The sequence below is a fragment of the Chroicocephalus ridibundus genome, chromosome 8 (genome assembly GCF_963924245.1).
Source record: "Chroicocephalus ridibundus chromosome 8, bChrRid1.1, whole genome shotgun sequence".
Taxonomy (NCBI): Eukaryota; Metazoa; Chordata; class Aves; order Charadriiformes; family Laridae; genus Chroicocephalus; species Chroicocephalus ridibundus.
Window position 1 is genome coordinate 31,342,932 of NC_086291.1, and position 18,532 is coordinate 31,361,463.

Genomic DNA, 18,532 nt, shown 5'->3' on the forward strand with positions numbered 1-18,532 from the left:
TTGCATTTGACGCCTCTGGCGTGGCAGTGAGGGCGCGCCTCTGCTGAGGAGAGTCAAGACCTGCAAGAAGGAAGACGCCGGCGCTTTGAGAGCCCAGTCCGAGCTTGGCTGGCAGAAATGGGCTTGTCCCAGCAGGCGTGGGTGAGGGAGGCTCTTCAGGTCCATTGTGTCTGACCCGATACGCGCCAGCCCTGACCCATCCTTGCTCCACCCAGCTCTGTTTTCCTTCTCCTCCCTTCCAGAAGGCAGGGGAGTGTGCCTGTGGCCCCGCCAGGACTTTCGGCTTGGCGTGGAGGGCTCATGCATGCTCCCCTGGTGACGTGGGGAGCACTCTGCTCCGCCTGCCAGCTCCCGAGCCTTCCCACCACCCCGGTCCCCTCTGTTTGCACCCTCCTTCCCGTGCCGAGACGAGGTCCTCCATGGGCTCTAAAAGGTGAAGCTCGGGCTGCGCCTCTTCCACGTAGCTGGGCTCTCAGTGCAGGTTTACAGCTGAACCTGGGCAAAAAATACACGGGCAAAAACCATAGCCTTGACCCACTTGTCTCCCCACGGTGCTCCCCCCACCGTCTCACCAGCAGCCAGGCCCTCTCCGTGGCTTGTGGTGCTGTCTCTGCACTCAAAAGTCCCAAATGTCCCCTCCAGAGCTACATACCTTCCTCCTGCCTGGAGTTATCCGAGCCTCGCTCAGTGCCACCTGTATGGGATTTGTGTCCCCTCCTCCAGCAAAGGGCTCAGGCCATAAACGCACCCACAAGCCCAGCCAGGCCAAGAGGAGGAGCCGCAACATCCAAGACCTGTGTTCTTTGAGAGCAGCCCGGTCTGCTGCGAGGAGCTCGCTGCACCCCCAGCTCCTTGATCCACCCCTCCTGCCCCCACCCTCAGCCAGGGGAAGCACAGGGATGCGGGCTGCTCTGGCTCCGCGTTCCCACTGCTGCCTCCCCAATGTGCCATATCCCGGGGACCACAGGGCCCATTTCCCAAAATTTCTTCACCTTTCTGCCTCAAAATGGCTGCTTGGCTCTTGTCTTTCCGTCTTCTCTCTGCCTTTCCGCTCCCCAGCACCAAGCCCAGATTCTTGTCACCTCTTGTCCCGGTCCCTCTCCCAGGAGCACACACAGCTTCAGGCTACTGCAGCCTCAGCCTTCCCCCACCGAGACCCCCCCTCGGTACCCGAACACCACTGCGGCCATCAAACGCAGCCCCCAGCCCAGAAAGGGGCACCAGTCTGGTTCCCTGCTCGCTGCGAGGGAGTGAGGACCGGGTGCTAGAGGGGGCTGTCGGATCCAGGAAAGCTGCAGGAGGTGAGCGGGTCCCTCTGGGAGAGGAGGCATCAGGGCTCCAAAAGCCACAGGAGGGCTCGGTGCCGGGGAGGACGGTGCAGATCCACCAGCTCTGCTCTGGAAGTGCAGCCAGATACAGAACTCAAGAGATCCCCCGCCCCCCCCCCACTGGAAAGCCACGCAGCTCGCTCCTACTGGAGACAAGTGCCCCAGCCGTGCCAGAGCAGCCCCTGCTGAGAGACTACTCGAGGGACGGGTGTGTGCTTTCATGTCCAGTTTTATTAGTGTTGCATTAGTACCATAAAATAGTTGACGAGGTTGAGCACGTTGCAGTTTGTTCCAAAAAAAAAAAAAAACCGAAAAAAAAACGCTATTTACATTTAATCTGTCTTCATTTAAAAATAAAGAACAAAACAAAACACAAACAAAAACCAACCTAGAACCCAAACAATACAACAACGAAACAGATGGGACAACTCAGGAATCTACAAAGTGGTAAAGTCCCCTCGTACACCGCGGTCGGGACAAGGCTGGTGGCACGCAGCCCTGGCACACGCGGTACCCACGCTCGCAAGGTGCTTCCCCGCGGCCACGGCACGTAGGCAAGCGGGCAGGCAACGCTCCGGCCAAGGTGCAAAGCAGCAGCTGACTGGATGTGGCCCCCATATGGGTGGCTCTTCCTTAAGGAAACCAGCGACCTGCTGCTTTCCAAGCTGACACATCCCCTTCCTCCCCCAGGCTGTCCCAAAGCAGCCAAGTGACCCCGCAGGAGCCGGCCCTGCCAGGAGCACCTCCCATGAGAACCCCGCTGAAGAGGAAACCTCCGGGAGATGCTGCTGCTGCTCATTTCTGGCCTTCTCCCTGCCAGAAAAGCCCAGAGGGAGTGTCACACTGAAATGCCACCACACAGCTACCCGCCAAGACTGAGACCCCCTGAACGAAGGGGACAGAGGCACCGCACCCAACCTTAGCGTCAAGAAAGCTCCAGGGCTCCCATCCCTTTACTGCTGCACGGCAGGACTGCCCTAATCCCAGCCTTCCCGATCCTTCGGCACAATAAGCAGCAGGAGGCAGCCACCGGCTCTGCTGCCTCTCGCCAGGATCATCTTCTTAAACTTCTCCCGGCTCTCCAGTGCTCCCGCCAGCGCACGCTGGGAGAAACAGGACGGGGCCTCTGCTACCATGGCAGGTTCAGCGCGGGACAGCGTGGTTCTTGGCTGAGTTTGATGATGGAAAGCAAACAGACACATCTCCTCCAGCCCCAGAAACCTCCCAGCCACCTACCCCTGCCCTCTCTGCAGGATAAAGCCACAAGCACACGCTAATTAAAGCGGCAAAACACAACCAAGGAGGCAGTGGCTCTCCCCAAACTCATGTGTAATTAAGGAGCTCTCTGCAGCTGATCATCGCTGAGATGTAACCAGTAACGACTGAACTGGATGGGAACTGCAGTGCTGAGCTCAAACAGTCGCCCAAGATACCCGGGAAGTCACCGGCACCGCAGGAGAGCCAGCGGCTGATGGAACACTGGCAGGGCTGAGGCCGAGCCTTTGTCTCTGGGAAACTCAACCCAGAGGACCAGGAAGCTCTCAAGGTGCAACACGACACCACAGAAACCTTCCATCTTTCATCTGCTCGCCAGCGCTGTTAAACTAGGTCAGTGCTGCGCAGCCCGGTGCAGCGGCCATGCCGGAGACCTCACCTCTGACCCAGGCCCCAGAGCAGCTGGAAACGACACCGGCCACTTTGAGAAGCCACAGCCAGGGGAGGAGGGGCAAGCTGTGGGACGCAAAGGGACAGGGAGAGCAGGGGACACCAACTTCAAAGCACCTCCCGGCCAGAGATCAGCTCAGATGCTGCCCGCTCCAGCCCCTGCCTTTGCTGTCAGACCACATGGCTCCACAGTAAGCCCCATCTAACGCAGGCGGGTGAGATAATGCCACTGTGTTTCTCCTTTTGAGTTGCACCTTCTTCACCAAAACCCTCCAGAGCTGAAGATGGAGCAACGCTGTCCCTGCTCTAAGCCATCCTTTTGTATTCACCAAGTTGCACGCAACCACCTAACCCCACCAGGCTGGTGCAGCTCTGCGGGCACGGACCCATCCCGGTGCCGGCGGCTCTCCCTGGCCCCACAGGAGGCTGTTGGGGAGGTTGGGAGACCTGAGATCAGCCACTCGTACGAGTCGCCAGGCACAAACCTCCTTCCCGAAATGGCCTGAGCCACCTGCACACTTTGACACTCATTCACCTCGGAGACAGAAACCTGTTTGTCCTCCAGGCAGGGACAGAAACAGCTGCACAAAGTTGTTCCACGCGACCCAAGAGAAACGAACAGAGACACAACACCCTGACCAGAGCAGCACCAGCAAACTTGCCTCCAAGGCATGGAAACACCACAGCCACCCCCCTGGGCGCTGACGGACACGGGGAGGACGAGGCTGAGAAACCGGCACGCTTCCTTGCACAAGAGAGGCATTTCAGAGCAGCGGCAGCTTTCCCCGGGGGAGAAACCCTGCGGAGACACAAGCCCTCGGGTCTCAGGCGTACAGAGTGTTTCCCGGTGAATTCACTCGTAATAAAGTTAGAACCAAACACAAACCAACAGGAAATGCAACGAGCAGAAGTGTTTCTCTCTCTCACGTACACACACACACACACACACAGAGTAGAGCAGGGCAACACATGTTTGATAGGCAGGACCCTGGAAATCCCGTCCCAGCTACCATTTGTTTCTTTACAGTAGGTTGAAATACAAAGAGGAGCACAGTGATGGTTCCCCCCACCCCACCCCTTCCCACCCCCAGTAAACAAAGTTATTGCAGTCGGTCAGGTCAGTCCACCCCACCTCTGCAGCACTGACACGCTCCAGCACCAAGAGCTTTCCTTTGCAAAGATTAGGGGTTTTTTTTGTGGGTTTTTTGTGATATAACAGCCTCAATAAGGAAAAAGAAACGATGTGCTTATACACCATCTCCCACGCTACTGCTGCTAGGCAATGCTACACAGTCCCGGAGCATCCGCTCAGGTCAACCAAAAACGCACAGAGCGATGGACACGACGACGTTCAAACTAGAGCCAAGCTTCTGCCACAGCCGAGAGCTAGCGGAGGGCAGGCAGAGCTGCGGGCGGGGAGGAACGGAGTATTGCAACTAGACAATACGGCCTGCCCAGCAGCGTGCCACCAGGCAGTGTGACCGCGTCCTCCTCCCCAGTATGGCGTGAAGGGAATACCCAGTCCCTGGCCAAGTAGGTTGCACTTGTGCTGGGAAAGGGTTTCGTGAAATCAGTGTCGGTGAAGCAGCCCTTGCCGTGAGCTGTGACAGGCACCAGCAGGGACCGCGCTCTCACCCAATAACCCCGCGCTCCCCTTCAGCAGAAAAAAGCCTAACAGCAGGACATGCCACCACTGCCCTGCCCAAAACAAACCAGGAGGTCCCCACGCAGAGCAGGACCTGGCAAGCAGGGCAAAACAGGTTCCCCAAGCCTTTAAAAACCCAAGGGTAAGGGATCAGACCAACAAAAAAAAGAAAAAAAAATAATAAACTTGACCTGCAGCTGCTGGTAAAGGTTGAAAAGCATCACTGCCCTCAGAAAGCACCTTCTGGAAATGCTCGCAGCGCCTGGCCTGCCCACAAGGATGGGACCCAAAAGGACCCCATCAAAAACTTCAGTCCCTTACCGTGAAATGCCAGAGACGTTGGCTCTTCCACACAGCAAGCACACTCTGCTCCCCAAACCCCAGCCACCACCCGCTTCGAGTCCCTCCCAGGCACGCCTCAGGAAGCCTGGAGAGCAAAAGGCCACATGTGCAGCACCTGGAGCTGCTGCCTGCGGCTTGTCACACCCTGGCAGCAGCAAGGTGTACACAAGTGCAGCCGGAGCTAAGCCAACAGTGCGAGACACCTAAAAAAATCTCACTCCTCCATCTCCCAGGTCATCTTGCTGCCTGAGGGGGACGGAGAACTTGGTGGCTTCATCCTCTCTGATCCCAGCTATAGCTTCTGCCGTGCCTTGGGACCGAACCCCCTTGCAAATCCTCAACACACGGGCAATGCCGTGCCAGGGTCAACGCATGTCCTGCTGGGGAAGGGATGTGATCCACAGAGAAATGCCTGAGGGGAGAAGTACTCAGAAAGCAGAAGGTAAGGACAAAGCAGCCTGGGGGGAGGCTGCCCGCCCCCAGCACCCTTCGGTTTTGTCACAGTCCCTCGGGTCCCTACAGGAGAGGTCCTGGGTGGTTCAAATGGCAAAAACGCGCTCCAGCAGTGTCCCTGGGGCCAGGCGGTGGGCACCCAGGCCGGGGAGGTGCAGCAGGGAGACAGCAGCAGGCTGCGGGGCGGTCAGGGCAGGACAAAGGCAGCAGATAAAGCAGCCCACGCTACCGCACGTGTGCGCTTCGACAGATGGACGGGAAGGCAGCTGGACGTGCAGAGCTCCCGGCTGGCTCCCGCACCAGCCACTACAGTGATGTATCGCTTCACAGACAACGGCTCAGCTTCCTGGGTTTGTTTTTTTGGCAACTTAATTTTTTTTTTCCCTCTTATTTTTTGTTTTTATTTTATTTTATTTTTTTTTTTTTAGAAAGCATTAAAAAAAATCTGCAGCTATTAAAAAAAATCCTTTCCCTTTAGAGGCTGGACGAGGTTTTATTGACAGGTAAATAATCGGTGTGAGTATGTAAATAGCAGCGACCCCACTGATGCGGTGTCCCTCAGCAGCACAGCCAGCTGCAGGGACATCGTGACTGGCTCGGTTTGGTCATTGTCACAGACCTGGGACACTGGAGTTTCTTTACACCTAGTGTTTCTCTGATTCCTGTTCCTGCCCAACCCTCAGGCATCGCTTCAGCACAAACACCTGCCCGTCCCTGCGGCAGACTCCACGCTCTGAAGGGGGATCTCCTCTCCGGATCTCCCTAGCTCTGCAAGTGGTTTGTTTTTCAAACTGGACAGTTGAGCTCCCTCCAGACTCGCTGATCTCTCGTCCTTTGGCAGCAGGAAGAAAGACTGGCCATCTTTCCCCCCCCCCACCCCCCCAGAAATACAGAGGGAGGGGGCCAAATGCACCGGAACGCGCACGATCTTCCGCAAAAGCTGTTCCAAGCTGATCCACGGCTCCCCTGGCCCACTCACACCAATGAGGTCTCAGGTTAATAAGCAGTGCAGTTACTCAGCTATCTGCTTGTAAGTGGTAGGTGTTCTTGGGCAGGTTGCCTGCTCCTGCCAACTCCCCCACGACTTCACGTTGTCAGCACATCTAATATTTAAGACTGGGGTTGTTTTTGTTTTTTTTTTTGCCTTTGTTTAAAGGGGTTTCCTTCCCTTGTAGTAAACTTAAAGAGTTAATAGAAAAATGTAATTCAAGAGTAATCCAAGCACATCTGTAATTAATTCTGCAGGAGAGGGCAGAGCGACGCGAGTCAGCGTTGGCACGCAATTCCTGGCTCCTGGTGTGCAGTCCCCGGGACGGACAGAAGGTCCCTCCGCCGAGCACGGCTAGAAGTTAGATTTGGAGTGTCCAAATATGCAGATGGGAAAGTGCTTGACATGAGAGGACCACTGTGCTGCCAGCTGAAAGAACTTGACGTCATTCCACTCCACCCCGTCGATCAGGACTGCAGGGGAGGGTAAAAAGAGAAGAGAGTTAGAAAATACCGAGTGGAAGTGGCTGGCCTGAAACAGCCTTGCTAGAAACCTCCCTGCAGTCGGCAGAGGGAGGCAGGGTACGTGCTGCTCTGCCTGGCCACCCGCCGCTCTCACTGTAAATAGCCACACGTACCAGGGAGAAACGCTCAAGAGCAGGCCAAGTTTAGGGAGAACAGCTCAGATTGTTGTCCCAGCATCGCTCACTGACACCGGAGCTCCCCAGACTTCGGATTTCAGCGTCACCTGATCCAATTTCTCAAATTTCCTAAACACGCTCCATTTTCTTTCTTGGGCAAATGCACTCTTACAGAGATGGACATCAGTCTCTCCTCACTGGCGCTCTTAACCAGGAGATCCGCATCTCCTAAAGAGGTGACACACATTCTGTGATCACCCCTCACGCTCACCAGTCTCACAGGGACCGGGCCGGGATTAAGGAGGTGACCCAAGCAGATCCCGCTGCTTTTAACAGTGGTGGAGATTATCAACTGAACAGGCTACAGGGATATTTTTGGTACTGGATGCACAGCTCCGCTGACAGTCACTTCAGGGCTGCCTGCAGGATGCATGTACAGCTCCTGCTGTGGCATGCCTTTGTGCCACAGTCCTGCCTGCAGGAGCAGCCACCCTCTCACCACTCTCCGCCGTCACTTTCCAGACGTGCAAGGGAAACAGAGCGACAGGGAGGGGAGCGGAGCCTGGCCCAAGCCCTTGTCCTCATTCAGTGCACAGGTAAGGGAGGATTTTCCCGCATCCCAGACCTATTAAAGCATTCCCACATGCTGGAATGGGCCATTTTCCGCAGGAACACCCCCATTACGCCGGCTCCAGGGCATGGGGCAGGACACCAGGTCAGCCCTTTACCTGGAGGACAAGGCTGGCAGCTGAGCCTTGCTCCAGAGCCCGACAGGATGCAAGCGCTGCACTTACCGCGCAGCATGTTCTGCTGATGTTTCGCTGTGCAAATCAACCTGCTGATGCCTTCAATACACTGGCTCTTTGACTCAACCTCCTTGTCTTTTGTTTTCTTGGGCAAAAACATCACTGGAAGAAAATCAAACCGGCACACAGTGAATCTCTGCCACTCACAGAAGCTGCACCAAGACTTGTTTGGGGTTTTTGCATTTGAATTTCAACATTCACGTCTGAAAATTCCAACTCTAATTTCAGCTCCTAAAATCATCCCTATTTGGCAGGAGTTTGACCACGTCGGCGCTCAGCACCGTCACCGAACACACGGACATCTTAGCCCTAAAGCGTCTCTAATGTAAAGCGTTCCCAGCTCATAACCCAGCTCCCAAAGGGCACCTTCAGGGTAACTCCTGCTGCTCTGCTGGGACACCAGGGAAAAAACAGCTGCATCTGTGGCTGTCCCCAGCCCGTGCCCTGTGCTGAGCCGATGGGATCTGCCGGGCAGCCACACCACCTAGGGGGAAGTCCCACATACTGCAGAGGGCTGTGCTGGGCAGCCACCGCGCTCCAGCCCCCCATGCAGCTGCAGGCTGGTTTGCTGCACACCACCAGCAGCCCAACATGAGCTCTCCAGACAGCCGGACGAACTACAAACTACGGGCAGTTGGTGGAGAGGGAAGGCATTAGGAGAGCTAAAAAGGGTCCAGTCGCCCGAGAACTGCTCAAATGCATGAGCAAAGATGTACAGACTGGCTACACAAAAGGTGGTGGTGTTGAACACCACTGCTCCAGGCTGGGCCAGCCCCAGTGAAGAATATTTTGAGCATCTCAGGATTGCTTCCCCCATAGGCATGCCACTTAAAAAGGGTGTGTTCAGGGCTGGGAGCTCTGGTACCAGCAGTGCCACAGCTATGCTGGCCCAGTAGTGACCCGGCTGTAGCATTATGGACCCATGTCCTGCGGCCACAGGTCCAGAAGGCTCTGCTGGCCTTCTCTCAGAGCCCTCCAAACCCCCGTTTCCACCAGGAATGACTCCCAGGCCCATGGACAGGAAGATGTTGTGAAGGACAGCTATTGGCAGTTGAATTAAGTGCAGAAATGCCTCCCTGGTTCCTTGAAAATACTTCTCCACAGAGCCTGTTCTCAGTTTCTAATGTTTCACGTTACCAAGGAGCAAATACAGAATCAACTGCCAATATTTAAAATGCCTTTTTTTGGGGGTTGTTTGGAGAAAATAAACTCAAAGCCACAATCTTAAGAGCGGAAGACTAAACAAGAAAAAAGTTAACATGAGGCTTTTGGGCTGAGAGCATTTCTCTTCTCCCTCCTTTTGTTCCACAAAGCACTCTGTGCAAGAACCTAAGAGCCCCTGTAGAAGCGCTTACACTGCTGCAGCCCTGCTCTGAGTGACACCACCTCTTGTACGTACACGCACACCTAGCAATGGCTTGGCAGGTCTGGCTGGTGCATTTGTCCGGCTGTGACAACGGTATTTTAACATGAAGACACCATGTCAAATCCAGCAAAACATCTGCTGGGGCTGCTGCCATACGCTGCAACATGATGGGATGCACACATGTCCTCGGAGCTGTATAGGCTGCAGGGTCTGCCCTGACTCTGATGGTTGGGGCACAAGCTGCCTCTTACCTAATCCAACACCCCACACCAGCCCCAACAGGCTCACAAGGAACAAAGGGAAGCTGTCCAGAGCAGCGTACCTCATGGCATTCTGGAAAGCCACCCACAAATGTCCTTGCTCTGTCCCCACCTTTGTTCTTTTGGGCTATACCATCACATCTCTTCAGCTGTAATTGTGAACGCATCCCCTTTTTACAGCACAAAGAAGAACCACCCTTTCAAACTCTATCACCTTATGCAGTCACTTCTTATCTACAGACAGACTAGGATTTTGGGGATAAAAATATGACTGAGGTGCTGTAATGCAGGACTGACAAGTGAGGCAGCCCTGAAGCGGCAGAACAGGGAGAGCAGCATTGCATTCTTGGCCTTTGGCAACACTAAACGTGTCCACCTTACCTTTCTTGTTCTTCTCTTTTGTCACAACGGTCATGGACATGGTTGGAGTGGTGGCAATCTCACCGCTGGCAGGTAACCTGCTGACCTGGAGGGACCGGAAAGTGCATTTCAGTGTGTTTTTGGTAGTGGAGGGGTCCTTCTTCTCCGGGTCTCTCTTTCTGTCCACGGGTGGAGCTGCAATCCAGTAATCCACCTGCAGGCCCATCAACTCAGCACCGAGGCTCTGGCTGGAAAACAAGAGAAGAAGGTAATTTCCACAAGAGTTCCCCCATCTGTGTTTTGTCAGAGTGGTTGCCGTTCTAGCCCAGATGGTCAGAGGACAAGCTCCTGGCTCTTTAGGAGATCAGGCAGCAACATTTCATAGTGAGACTCGATAATCACAAAAGCACCAGTCATCACTCAGAGATGAAGTCTGGGTCACGTTACATGGTGGCATCGGCTTGGCAACGGAGAACTGCAATGAGCTGAGACAAGCTGACCTGCTGCACAGCCACACGGACGAGCAGCAGGAAAGGCAAGAGACAGGCAGTTTCCCAATGCGATGCCGAGTTCAGTGACCCAGCCAGCAACAGCAATCTCTGAAGCGGCCCAGATCACTTCCACTCGTTGAGTGGGGAACAGGGGCTGTAAGCACCTTACTGCTGCCTCCTGAGCTCCGAAGAATTAATGACTCTGACCGGGCGCAGTACTGACAAAATCATCTGTGAACTGGGGTGAAGAAAGAGCTGGTGGGTCCATGAGCATTAGGCGCTCAGTTCCCGGCCTCCCTGACTACTTCTAACTTCTACGTCCATGAGCTCTTTCTGCCACCAGCTGCTCCCCTTCCTGTCCAGATGCTCCACCAGGTCACACAGGATCTCTGCTCTCACCAGGTCCCTGTAATGGAGTTGGCACTAGGCGATCCACCCCACAAGCCCTGCTGCTGCGGGCTGGGGAATTCCTGTGCTGGGAATTTCTCTGCCAGTCCTGTGGTGTTTGCTAAACAACAGATTTCAGGACATGATCTGCTGTTGAAAACTCCCGCGCATCGTGTGGTAAAGACATCCATCACCAAAACACACTGCCAGCCTTTCTGGAGTCAGAAAAGGGAAGACGAGCAGCCTGGGAAATTCCACCCCTGGCCTGCCTCTGCTTCTCACTAGCTAACCCCAAGTGGAGCAGGGTTTATCATCCAGCAGACCTCCGGTTGACAGCCTATACTTCTTCCTACACAATGTCAGAGTGTTGAATAATATGCAAGTACCAGGCAAAAAAATAACTTTATTTATCTACCAGTCTGTGTCCCCTGTTTGAGAAATGGCAATTGTTAAGGAAGAGGAATCTGTGATTTTGAAGGAAATATGCATCCCTCTACACTGCCTGTCTAACAAGAAACTCTCAAGGTAAACCAAAGATAGCTAAGGGCCTCTCAACAAATCATCTCCTTTTCTTTGCCATTTATTCAGCTGAAAGCCAGGCCACAAAGCAGAGTTCATCTTTGATCACCAAAACCAGGTTTTGGATTTTCAGGGCAATTTCAGAAGTGAGATCCTTTAAGGATGAGGTTTTGGAGGTGCAGCTTTGGATTTTAAGGCTCCTTTGCATCACATTTCCCATCTTAGTTATAAAACAAAGCATCCTAACGTTCACTATGCCCAGGCAGGATTTTCTGTTTCATCCCCGGTTAAAATACATGAGCTAATTTTTCACCCTGTGCTGTCACACACAGATGAGTGGAGACAGAACAATTTTGAACCTAAACTTCCTCATTTCTTGATGATTTTACCACACAGCATGAAGCCAAAAAGTACCGGATTCCTAGAGCCGGGGTGTTAACTTCAGATGTACCACCTCCACGGCTCACTTGTGGGTACAGGTTCCCAAACCACTTCCACCTTCGGAAAGCCCACGCAGAGCTCACACTTGAGAGCCTGTGCAGCCCCCAGCGCACTGCACTGCCAGACAGCTGTTGCTGGGACCAGCTTGGGGCAGACAGGACTCTCCTGCCACCAAATCACAGGGGGCCAACAGGAGGACTAGGGGAACAGGGCCTCCTGGCACAGGCGAGTGGCCACTAACACCTTCCAGTTGCTGGGCACCTGATAAACTGGGACTTCCACATTTCCATTTCCTCTTGTTAAAAGGGAACTTTCAAGCCAGTTTAAGAAGTCAGAGGTTAAAGGTCCTTATAGGGCTCTCTAGGATGGGCAGGAAAGGTCCCCATTCTGTCTCCAACAGGGACAGTTGGATATGTATGTGAGCCCAGTCTCTAACTGCAGAGCGTTCCCTTGAATTTCCCCAGCCTGACAATCACAGGATTACGGCTGTTAGAGGGGACATCCCGGAACCATCCTTTAGCGATGATCGAATCATCGACTGATGGATCTGCTGCGTATGAAGTTGCCTAACCCCTCCTTTACCTGCTGATCCTGCTGCCACAGAAGCAGCAGAGGCGGGCACAGTCTCAATCTGCCTTTCCTGCTGTGTGCCAAAGTCCCTTCCTTTCTCCCTTTTCATTGACCTCTTGCCAGTGTCATCGCGTGCCCCCAGGCCTTGTAGTACAGTTCAATATTTGACAAAGCTATCACCATTGCGATTGTGCAGAACTTGAGTGGCTTATCTCTGCCCCCTCCTCCCCCAGACTGCAGACTCCAAGTGCTTCCAGTCTCCGCTCACAAGGCTGCGGCTCGGTCCCCTTGATCGTGTTGCCTGTGCTCCCCTGAACCTTTAACTTCACCATGTGCTTCTGGGTGCCAGAACTGCACACAAAGCGTCAGACAGCTACACCAACTTCTTGCGTAGCAACAAAACCAGAGTCCTGGCCTGGGTAATTCTTTACTGGCATTTTTCTAGTGGTTTCCTCCCTTCACTGCTAAAAATTTCAGATAAGCCAGAGCTTCATGTTGCCTATAGGTGCTGTTCTGATGTGCTCTCAGGCGCACGCATGAATGGAAACCAGAATTCCGCTATTCCACCTTACAACTGTCAGCTCTCCCCTCACAGAGGAAAAGCCTGCTCTTCCTACAGTGTCACTGACTTTACAGTCACTTGGACCTTAAAAACATATTGTAAGAATTATGAGGGATTAAGCTAGCATCCATGTGTATTAGGGTCAGTATTTTTTCTGGCTACATATCTCCCCCTTAGGAATCCAGTCTCAAAGGGAAAATACCAGCAGGTGGAGAACACAAACCTTCCCAAACAGGCTGCCACAATGGCTCATCAGAATCAGGGTTTCTGCCAGACTGTGAGAAACAAGGCTCCCCCTCCTAGTTCAAATGTGTCTGCCCCTTGAGTAGTGCAGCCTTCCCATCAGGTGCAAGATCCCCTCTGCCCTCCTCAGCTCCGTGTTGGCCAGCAAGGACACAGTCACTCCAGAGGCAAAAGAGGTGAAGGGGAAAAGCAATGACTTCAAGCGTTTGCTAGGGAGGAAGAAAGCAGAGCTATGGGTTTTCCTTTAGAATAGTTTTCCTCTCTCCAGTATATGTCTGATAAGACAGCCAAAGGAGGTGTAAAGAGACAAAACATGCTTTACCTTGAGGATGAGAAGCTGCCTGTGACAGACGGTGAGGAAGGTGGTGTGGGGGAGGCTTCTTTCACAGCAGGAGACACAGAAGGTGGGGTAGAAGAAAGGACACTGGAGCTTGAGGGAGCTGCGTCATCAGAGTCACCTTGCAGAAAAGGAGTCAAACTGTTTGTCTGGGTTCGTCTCGCAGCCCAGCACACGCATGCTGGGATAACTCAGTCTCTTTGCCCACGCTCCCGCTGCACAGGTTTTGTTCAGACTCAACACATAGATCAGCTAGCCCATCAGTTCTGACCACCTCCGCGCTTAAACCACGGGACTTTCTATGTTTGGGTAAGAGGCAAGCACAGACAATCACACTCCCCTGGGCTTCCCACCCGGCACCTGCTTCTCCTAGGGTTTGCTCCCAGATGATTTTGAGCCTCTACCCCTAACTGGGGAATCTCCCCGTACAACCACCACAGGGCAGCACCTCCCAGAGACTCTTGGAGCATGCAATACCTCTGGGAGGATCACAGGGATCTCCCCATTCCCCAGATGGGCTGCCTCCACACACAAACTTATGTGTAACCCAGGCCACAGGAATAATCTGGGTTTAACAGTGAAGAAATATAAGAAAAAGAATCCCAACAGGTGGGGAAAATAATACTCCTGACCAGTAGCGTGTATGAAGGAGGAGAAAACAAGTTCACATTGATAACGTAGCACTACCCCATGTCCATGTGTATGAGCAGTTATTTTCGTGTAAGTCAGCTTTGCACTCCCCCATTAAAAAAACTGGGCCTAAATTTGTTGTCAGATTGGCAAACTGGTTGCCTACCCTGGAGTTCCCAGTGTTAAGTCCATGTTTGAGATTGATTTCATTAGACAATTGAGCCCAGTGTAAGGAGATGGGCATGAACTTCCGATGAACCGCCTTCCCCAGTTTGGAGCAGGAACTGCAAATAACCACAGCCGTGAATCCACCCCGCTGAGAACACACGTAAGAAAAATGGATGTTTGAAGTGGAGCTTCCCTAGGTGAGGGCGTGGGAATTTCAGCTGGCCTGAAGTTCCTTGTAAAGTAACAAGGAAAAGGACCCCTTGAAAGACAGAGGCCAATTCCACCTTACAAACTACCAAGGCATCAGCAATGGACAAGTCTGTTCAGCCTGTGAAGTCGGGTTCCCACCACCATGACACAGGAAGCACACGCAAGAATCTTGTTACCTGATGTTGCAGAAGATTGTTCCACTATTCCAACCTTCACCACCTAGATAAGGCAAAACAGGAGAGCTCTATGAAACAAGAGTCCCCTGAACTTCAGGAACCCTCGACCCCCGAACTAAGCTCATCCCTACAGCCCCTTCGGCATTGTCCCTGCAGTCAAAGAATAGTGTGAAAGCGTGTTAAGAAGTGGAGTCTTCTAAGCGCCACGCAGGTCCCAGCAGCACCAGCTCACAACCTGTTCCTGACTTAAACAAAAGACAGCCCGTGGAGCTCTTACAGCCCTGAAGAGCTCTGAACAGCCCATCCTCAGCCCCGAGCTATGGCAACTACAGGGCCTGTCTGTGACACTTCCGGGAATAGAGGAATATAAATATCCATTTGGCATTGCTTTGATGCACCTGCTTATCACAGACATATTGCTTCCACCACACAAGTGCAGCCGCTCCTAGGGTGCAGCATAGTTGGGGTTTGTCGGGAAACCCCAAAAGCAATGAAGTACAGTTTCTGATCAGAATTTTCTGGTCTCTGAACAAGGGAAGCGTCTGGCAAAGATAAAGCTCCTGGAAAAGCCTGTGGGCACCAACATGGATAAACCTTCACATGGAGAGGTCAGAACGATCCAAACCACACTGTAATAAGGACACAAATATGTGCTGATATGGCCAACGACCAGCTAGTGCATTTGGATTAATGATAAATATGATAAATTGATAAATGCCACTGGCAATAATTTGTGGAAGAGAGCATGCTCCAAACACCAGCTTCCAAGAACACACTATGCCTAGAAAGATAAAATGACTCTTGGCGATATAAAAGGGACCTTCTGTTGCAATAGCGTGCTAGGGTGCACAGGGATCATTATTTTCAACACTGCAGGACAGACGTTTCTTAATGTCCCTAAGAAACTTGTATCCAGGGCTAACGTGTCACCCTATCTAAGTGCTGACAAGCAGGAAAGAGCTGCAAAGGGATCTCAAGTCAACAAAACCTGCTTTGGAACGAGAAATGATGTCACACAGTCTATTTAGTTTGAAAACAGAAGATGGTTAACTTCAGACATGACCACGTCTGGACCACATCCCTAGGGAGCACATTTCCGTGCTATGGGATCAATAAAAAGAACCTAATAATTAGAAACAAAAAAACCCCAAACTTTGCACAGTTCAGCGTGGGGCAGTGTATGCTCAACACTGGATCTTGGAGAGCTGTCAGGCTCTCTGGTGGATTCCCTGTCAGCTCCAGTTTTGGAAAAGCCATCGTGAACCCAGCAGTGTGTGTTCACTGAGGGGACACTGGCTTGGGAAGAGGAGGCTGCAACTCCGTTTGGCGAGTCTGCCTCCAAAGGGCAATAAATTGGGCTCTGGAGTCCAGCAGCTGTTTGTGCTGTACGTGTTAAACGCCAAGAGGGTGTTTCACAGACTGTAACTAGCTGTGAGCAAGAGGAGGTGAGGCAGAAGAGTTAGGGAAAGAGCAAGCAACACAGCAAACTGCCTACAGCCACTTTGGTCTGCAAAAGCCAGGCAGGAAATCTCTTTCAGCCTTTCCCCCGTCGTTGGCTGCCTAAGGATGCTGGAGTTCAGACCCGCGGGAGGAAGACAAGGTTAAACACTTTCCCTTCCCTCTACTCAGGGAGGCGCTTGAGACCGCTGCAGTCCCAAGAACGCCTCCATCCAGGAAGGCTGCAGCAGCCACCCTCCATTCCCATTGGGAAGGAGGCGCATTCTGTTAACTCTCCAGGCAGCTGGCTGCCAGCACAGCACAGGCGCAGGACCACGCAGCCTCACCGAGCCTGGCTTTTGGGTCCAACTGGTCCCGTGCGAGGCTCCGCTCCCACCACTTCAGAACATGGCTGAGCAGTGCAGCGCCGCCCTGCTGGCTTCTGGGTCAAAGACTCTGCACAACCCAGCTGCAGGACAACAGGTTTTGCACCATAAAAGCCAACGGAGTCCAGCCAATGTCAGGAGTCTCAAACGCAAACGTTGCTGGCTCCCTCTCTTCCTTGGCCAACAGCTCCAAGCAGGCTGCAGCTGAGGGAAAGAGCTCTGGTGTTCATGTTCTGCCTCGGACTTTATGAGGCACCTGCAACTGGCCTTTCAGAGCCTCTTCAGATGTGTCTCGTAGGGAATTACGGTGTCAGGAACACATTGTAAGCAAGAATAAGCAGCATTGATTCGACCCTCGCTACCAGCTGACAGAGGAAGTCAGTCTGATTTCAAGACGCTTTTTGGGGGGTTGGCAGTGTTGTGCACTCAGAGCTGTTCACTCTTCCCACTGCCAGACAATCAAATCCAGACTGGAAAAGCATTGCTAATGTTGGGACAATGATCATTTTAGAGCAACCGGACAAACACTCTGAGCCCCATTTGCTCACACATAGCACTGAACTAAGTCAGCCCCAAAGGGAAGCTTTGCAGAGCCTAGCAGCTACCGTGAGATGAGGCCAGGTGCTTCCAAAGCCCTTCTGGGCTTTTCCCTGTTACAGGGAAAGGTGAAATGGCTATTTTGATAACAAGAGTTTTTCACCAGCAATTGCAGTCCATGGGAGGGACAAGATCACAGCAAAGCCCAACAGCAGGGAACAAATCGGGAAGACGTGTCTCTCCTCTTTAGCAGAAGACATCTTCCCTTCAACAAACAAAAGTCGATTGTCATCACAGGGGCGCTGCAGAGACACACTCTTGCTCTGAAGAGGCAGCAGAGTGAAAGCAGGGTCAGCCTGAAGGCAAGAGAAACTAAGCTCTTTAAACACCTGGGGATTTCAGATTAGCTCTGACGCACTGACAGGGATACAAACAGGAATGCACACCAAGTCAGCTCAACACAGAGAAGGCAGAACAAGACCGCCAGCGTGCAAGAAAAAGAAGCTACATGAGAGCAGCAAAAACTGTGAAGACGACATCTAGTAGCTGAAGAGCAGCCAGGGGATATCCTTCTGGCCACAGGTCAATGATTTTATACCTAAAACTTAATGAACTGAAGAGCACAATCAAATAGGGGAGGGAAGTTAGAAAAGGCAAAGTACATAGTGCACAAAATACACTGACAGAAACACAAACACACCCCTGCCTAGATACTCTGCACTTGGCCACCTGAGCTGGGAACATTTAAAGATAAAAGCAGGAGGAAAAGCCAGGGACTGCTATCCCAAATCACATATTCACATAATAAAATGTATTAAATAGCTACTGCCTCAGATTCAAACCTAACAGTAGCACAAAGGATCTCCCTGGCGGGGTGTAGGTGACGTCTAGTTAAGGACTTTTTAGGATGTCGGGTAATGGTAGGACCAGAGGGAATGGATTAAAACTAGAGATGGGTCAATTCAGATTGGACGTTAGGAAGAAGTTCTTCACCATGAGAGTGGTGAGACACTGGAACAGGCTGCCCAGAGAGGTGGGCATCCCTTCCATACCTGGAAGTTTTTAAGGCCAGGCTGGATGGGGCTCTGAGCAACCTGATCTAGTTGAAGATATCCCTGCCCATGGCAGGGGGGTTGGAACTAGGTGATCTTTAAGGTCCCCTCCAACCCTAACAATTCTATGATTCTACGTATTCTCCACTTCCCAGGAGCGGACGGGATATTAAAGAGAACTGGAGACCGTTCATGCCAAGCACACAGAGGACTGACACTGGAATAGCAAATTTGGCCAAATCAATCACCCAGGGCAATACTGGGCCCAACAACCCTGAGATCAGGTTTCCAGGAACACACCACCTTCCTCTGCACATGGCCCAGCAGCAATTCTCCACCAGCTAGGTGCTTTGGTCTGCAGCAAGGACGGGCTGTGGATCAGAGCACTTCAGTGTCCCACTTTCCTCTCTGTATTGAATGAACATGGCAATAGCAAGGCTACGGTGCCTGCTTCGGTGCTGGCAGGCATGCAGCACAGAGCCACTCAGAGCCAGCTGCTTGGGAACCAAAATATGCCTAGTAATTTGTTAGCG

General features: G+C 52.6%; 1 protein-coding gene across 10 annotated transcripts in view; it reads right to left on the minus strand.

The window, feature by feature from the left end:
• Positions 1-1,546: 1,546 nt before the first annotated feature.
• PACS2 (phosphofurin acidic cluster sorting protein 2) overlaps positions 1,547-18,532 on the minus strand; it is an 84,385-nt gene continuing 67,399 nt past the window's right edge. For all 10 annotated transcript variants that reach the window (XM_063343016.1, XM_063343010.1, XM_063343009.1 and 7 more), the window contains 5 exons: positions 14,588-14,630; positions 13,389-13,524; positions 9,875-10,101; positions 7,856-7,969; positions 1,547-6,894 (listed from right to left, as the gene is read on the minus strand). In XM_063343016.1, the coding sequence (XP_063199086.1) occupies positions 6,776-6,894; positions 7,856-7,969; positions 9,875-10,101; positions 13,389-13,524; positions 14,588-14,630 (639 nt within the window). In that variant the 3' untranslated portion in view covers positions 1,547-6,775. The remainder of the gene's footprint in view (positions 6,895-7,855; positions 7,970-9,874; positions 10,102-13,388; positions 13,525-14,587; positions 14,631-18,532) is intronic.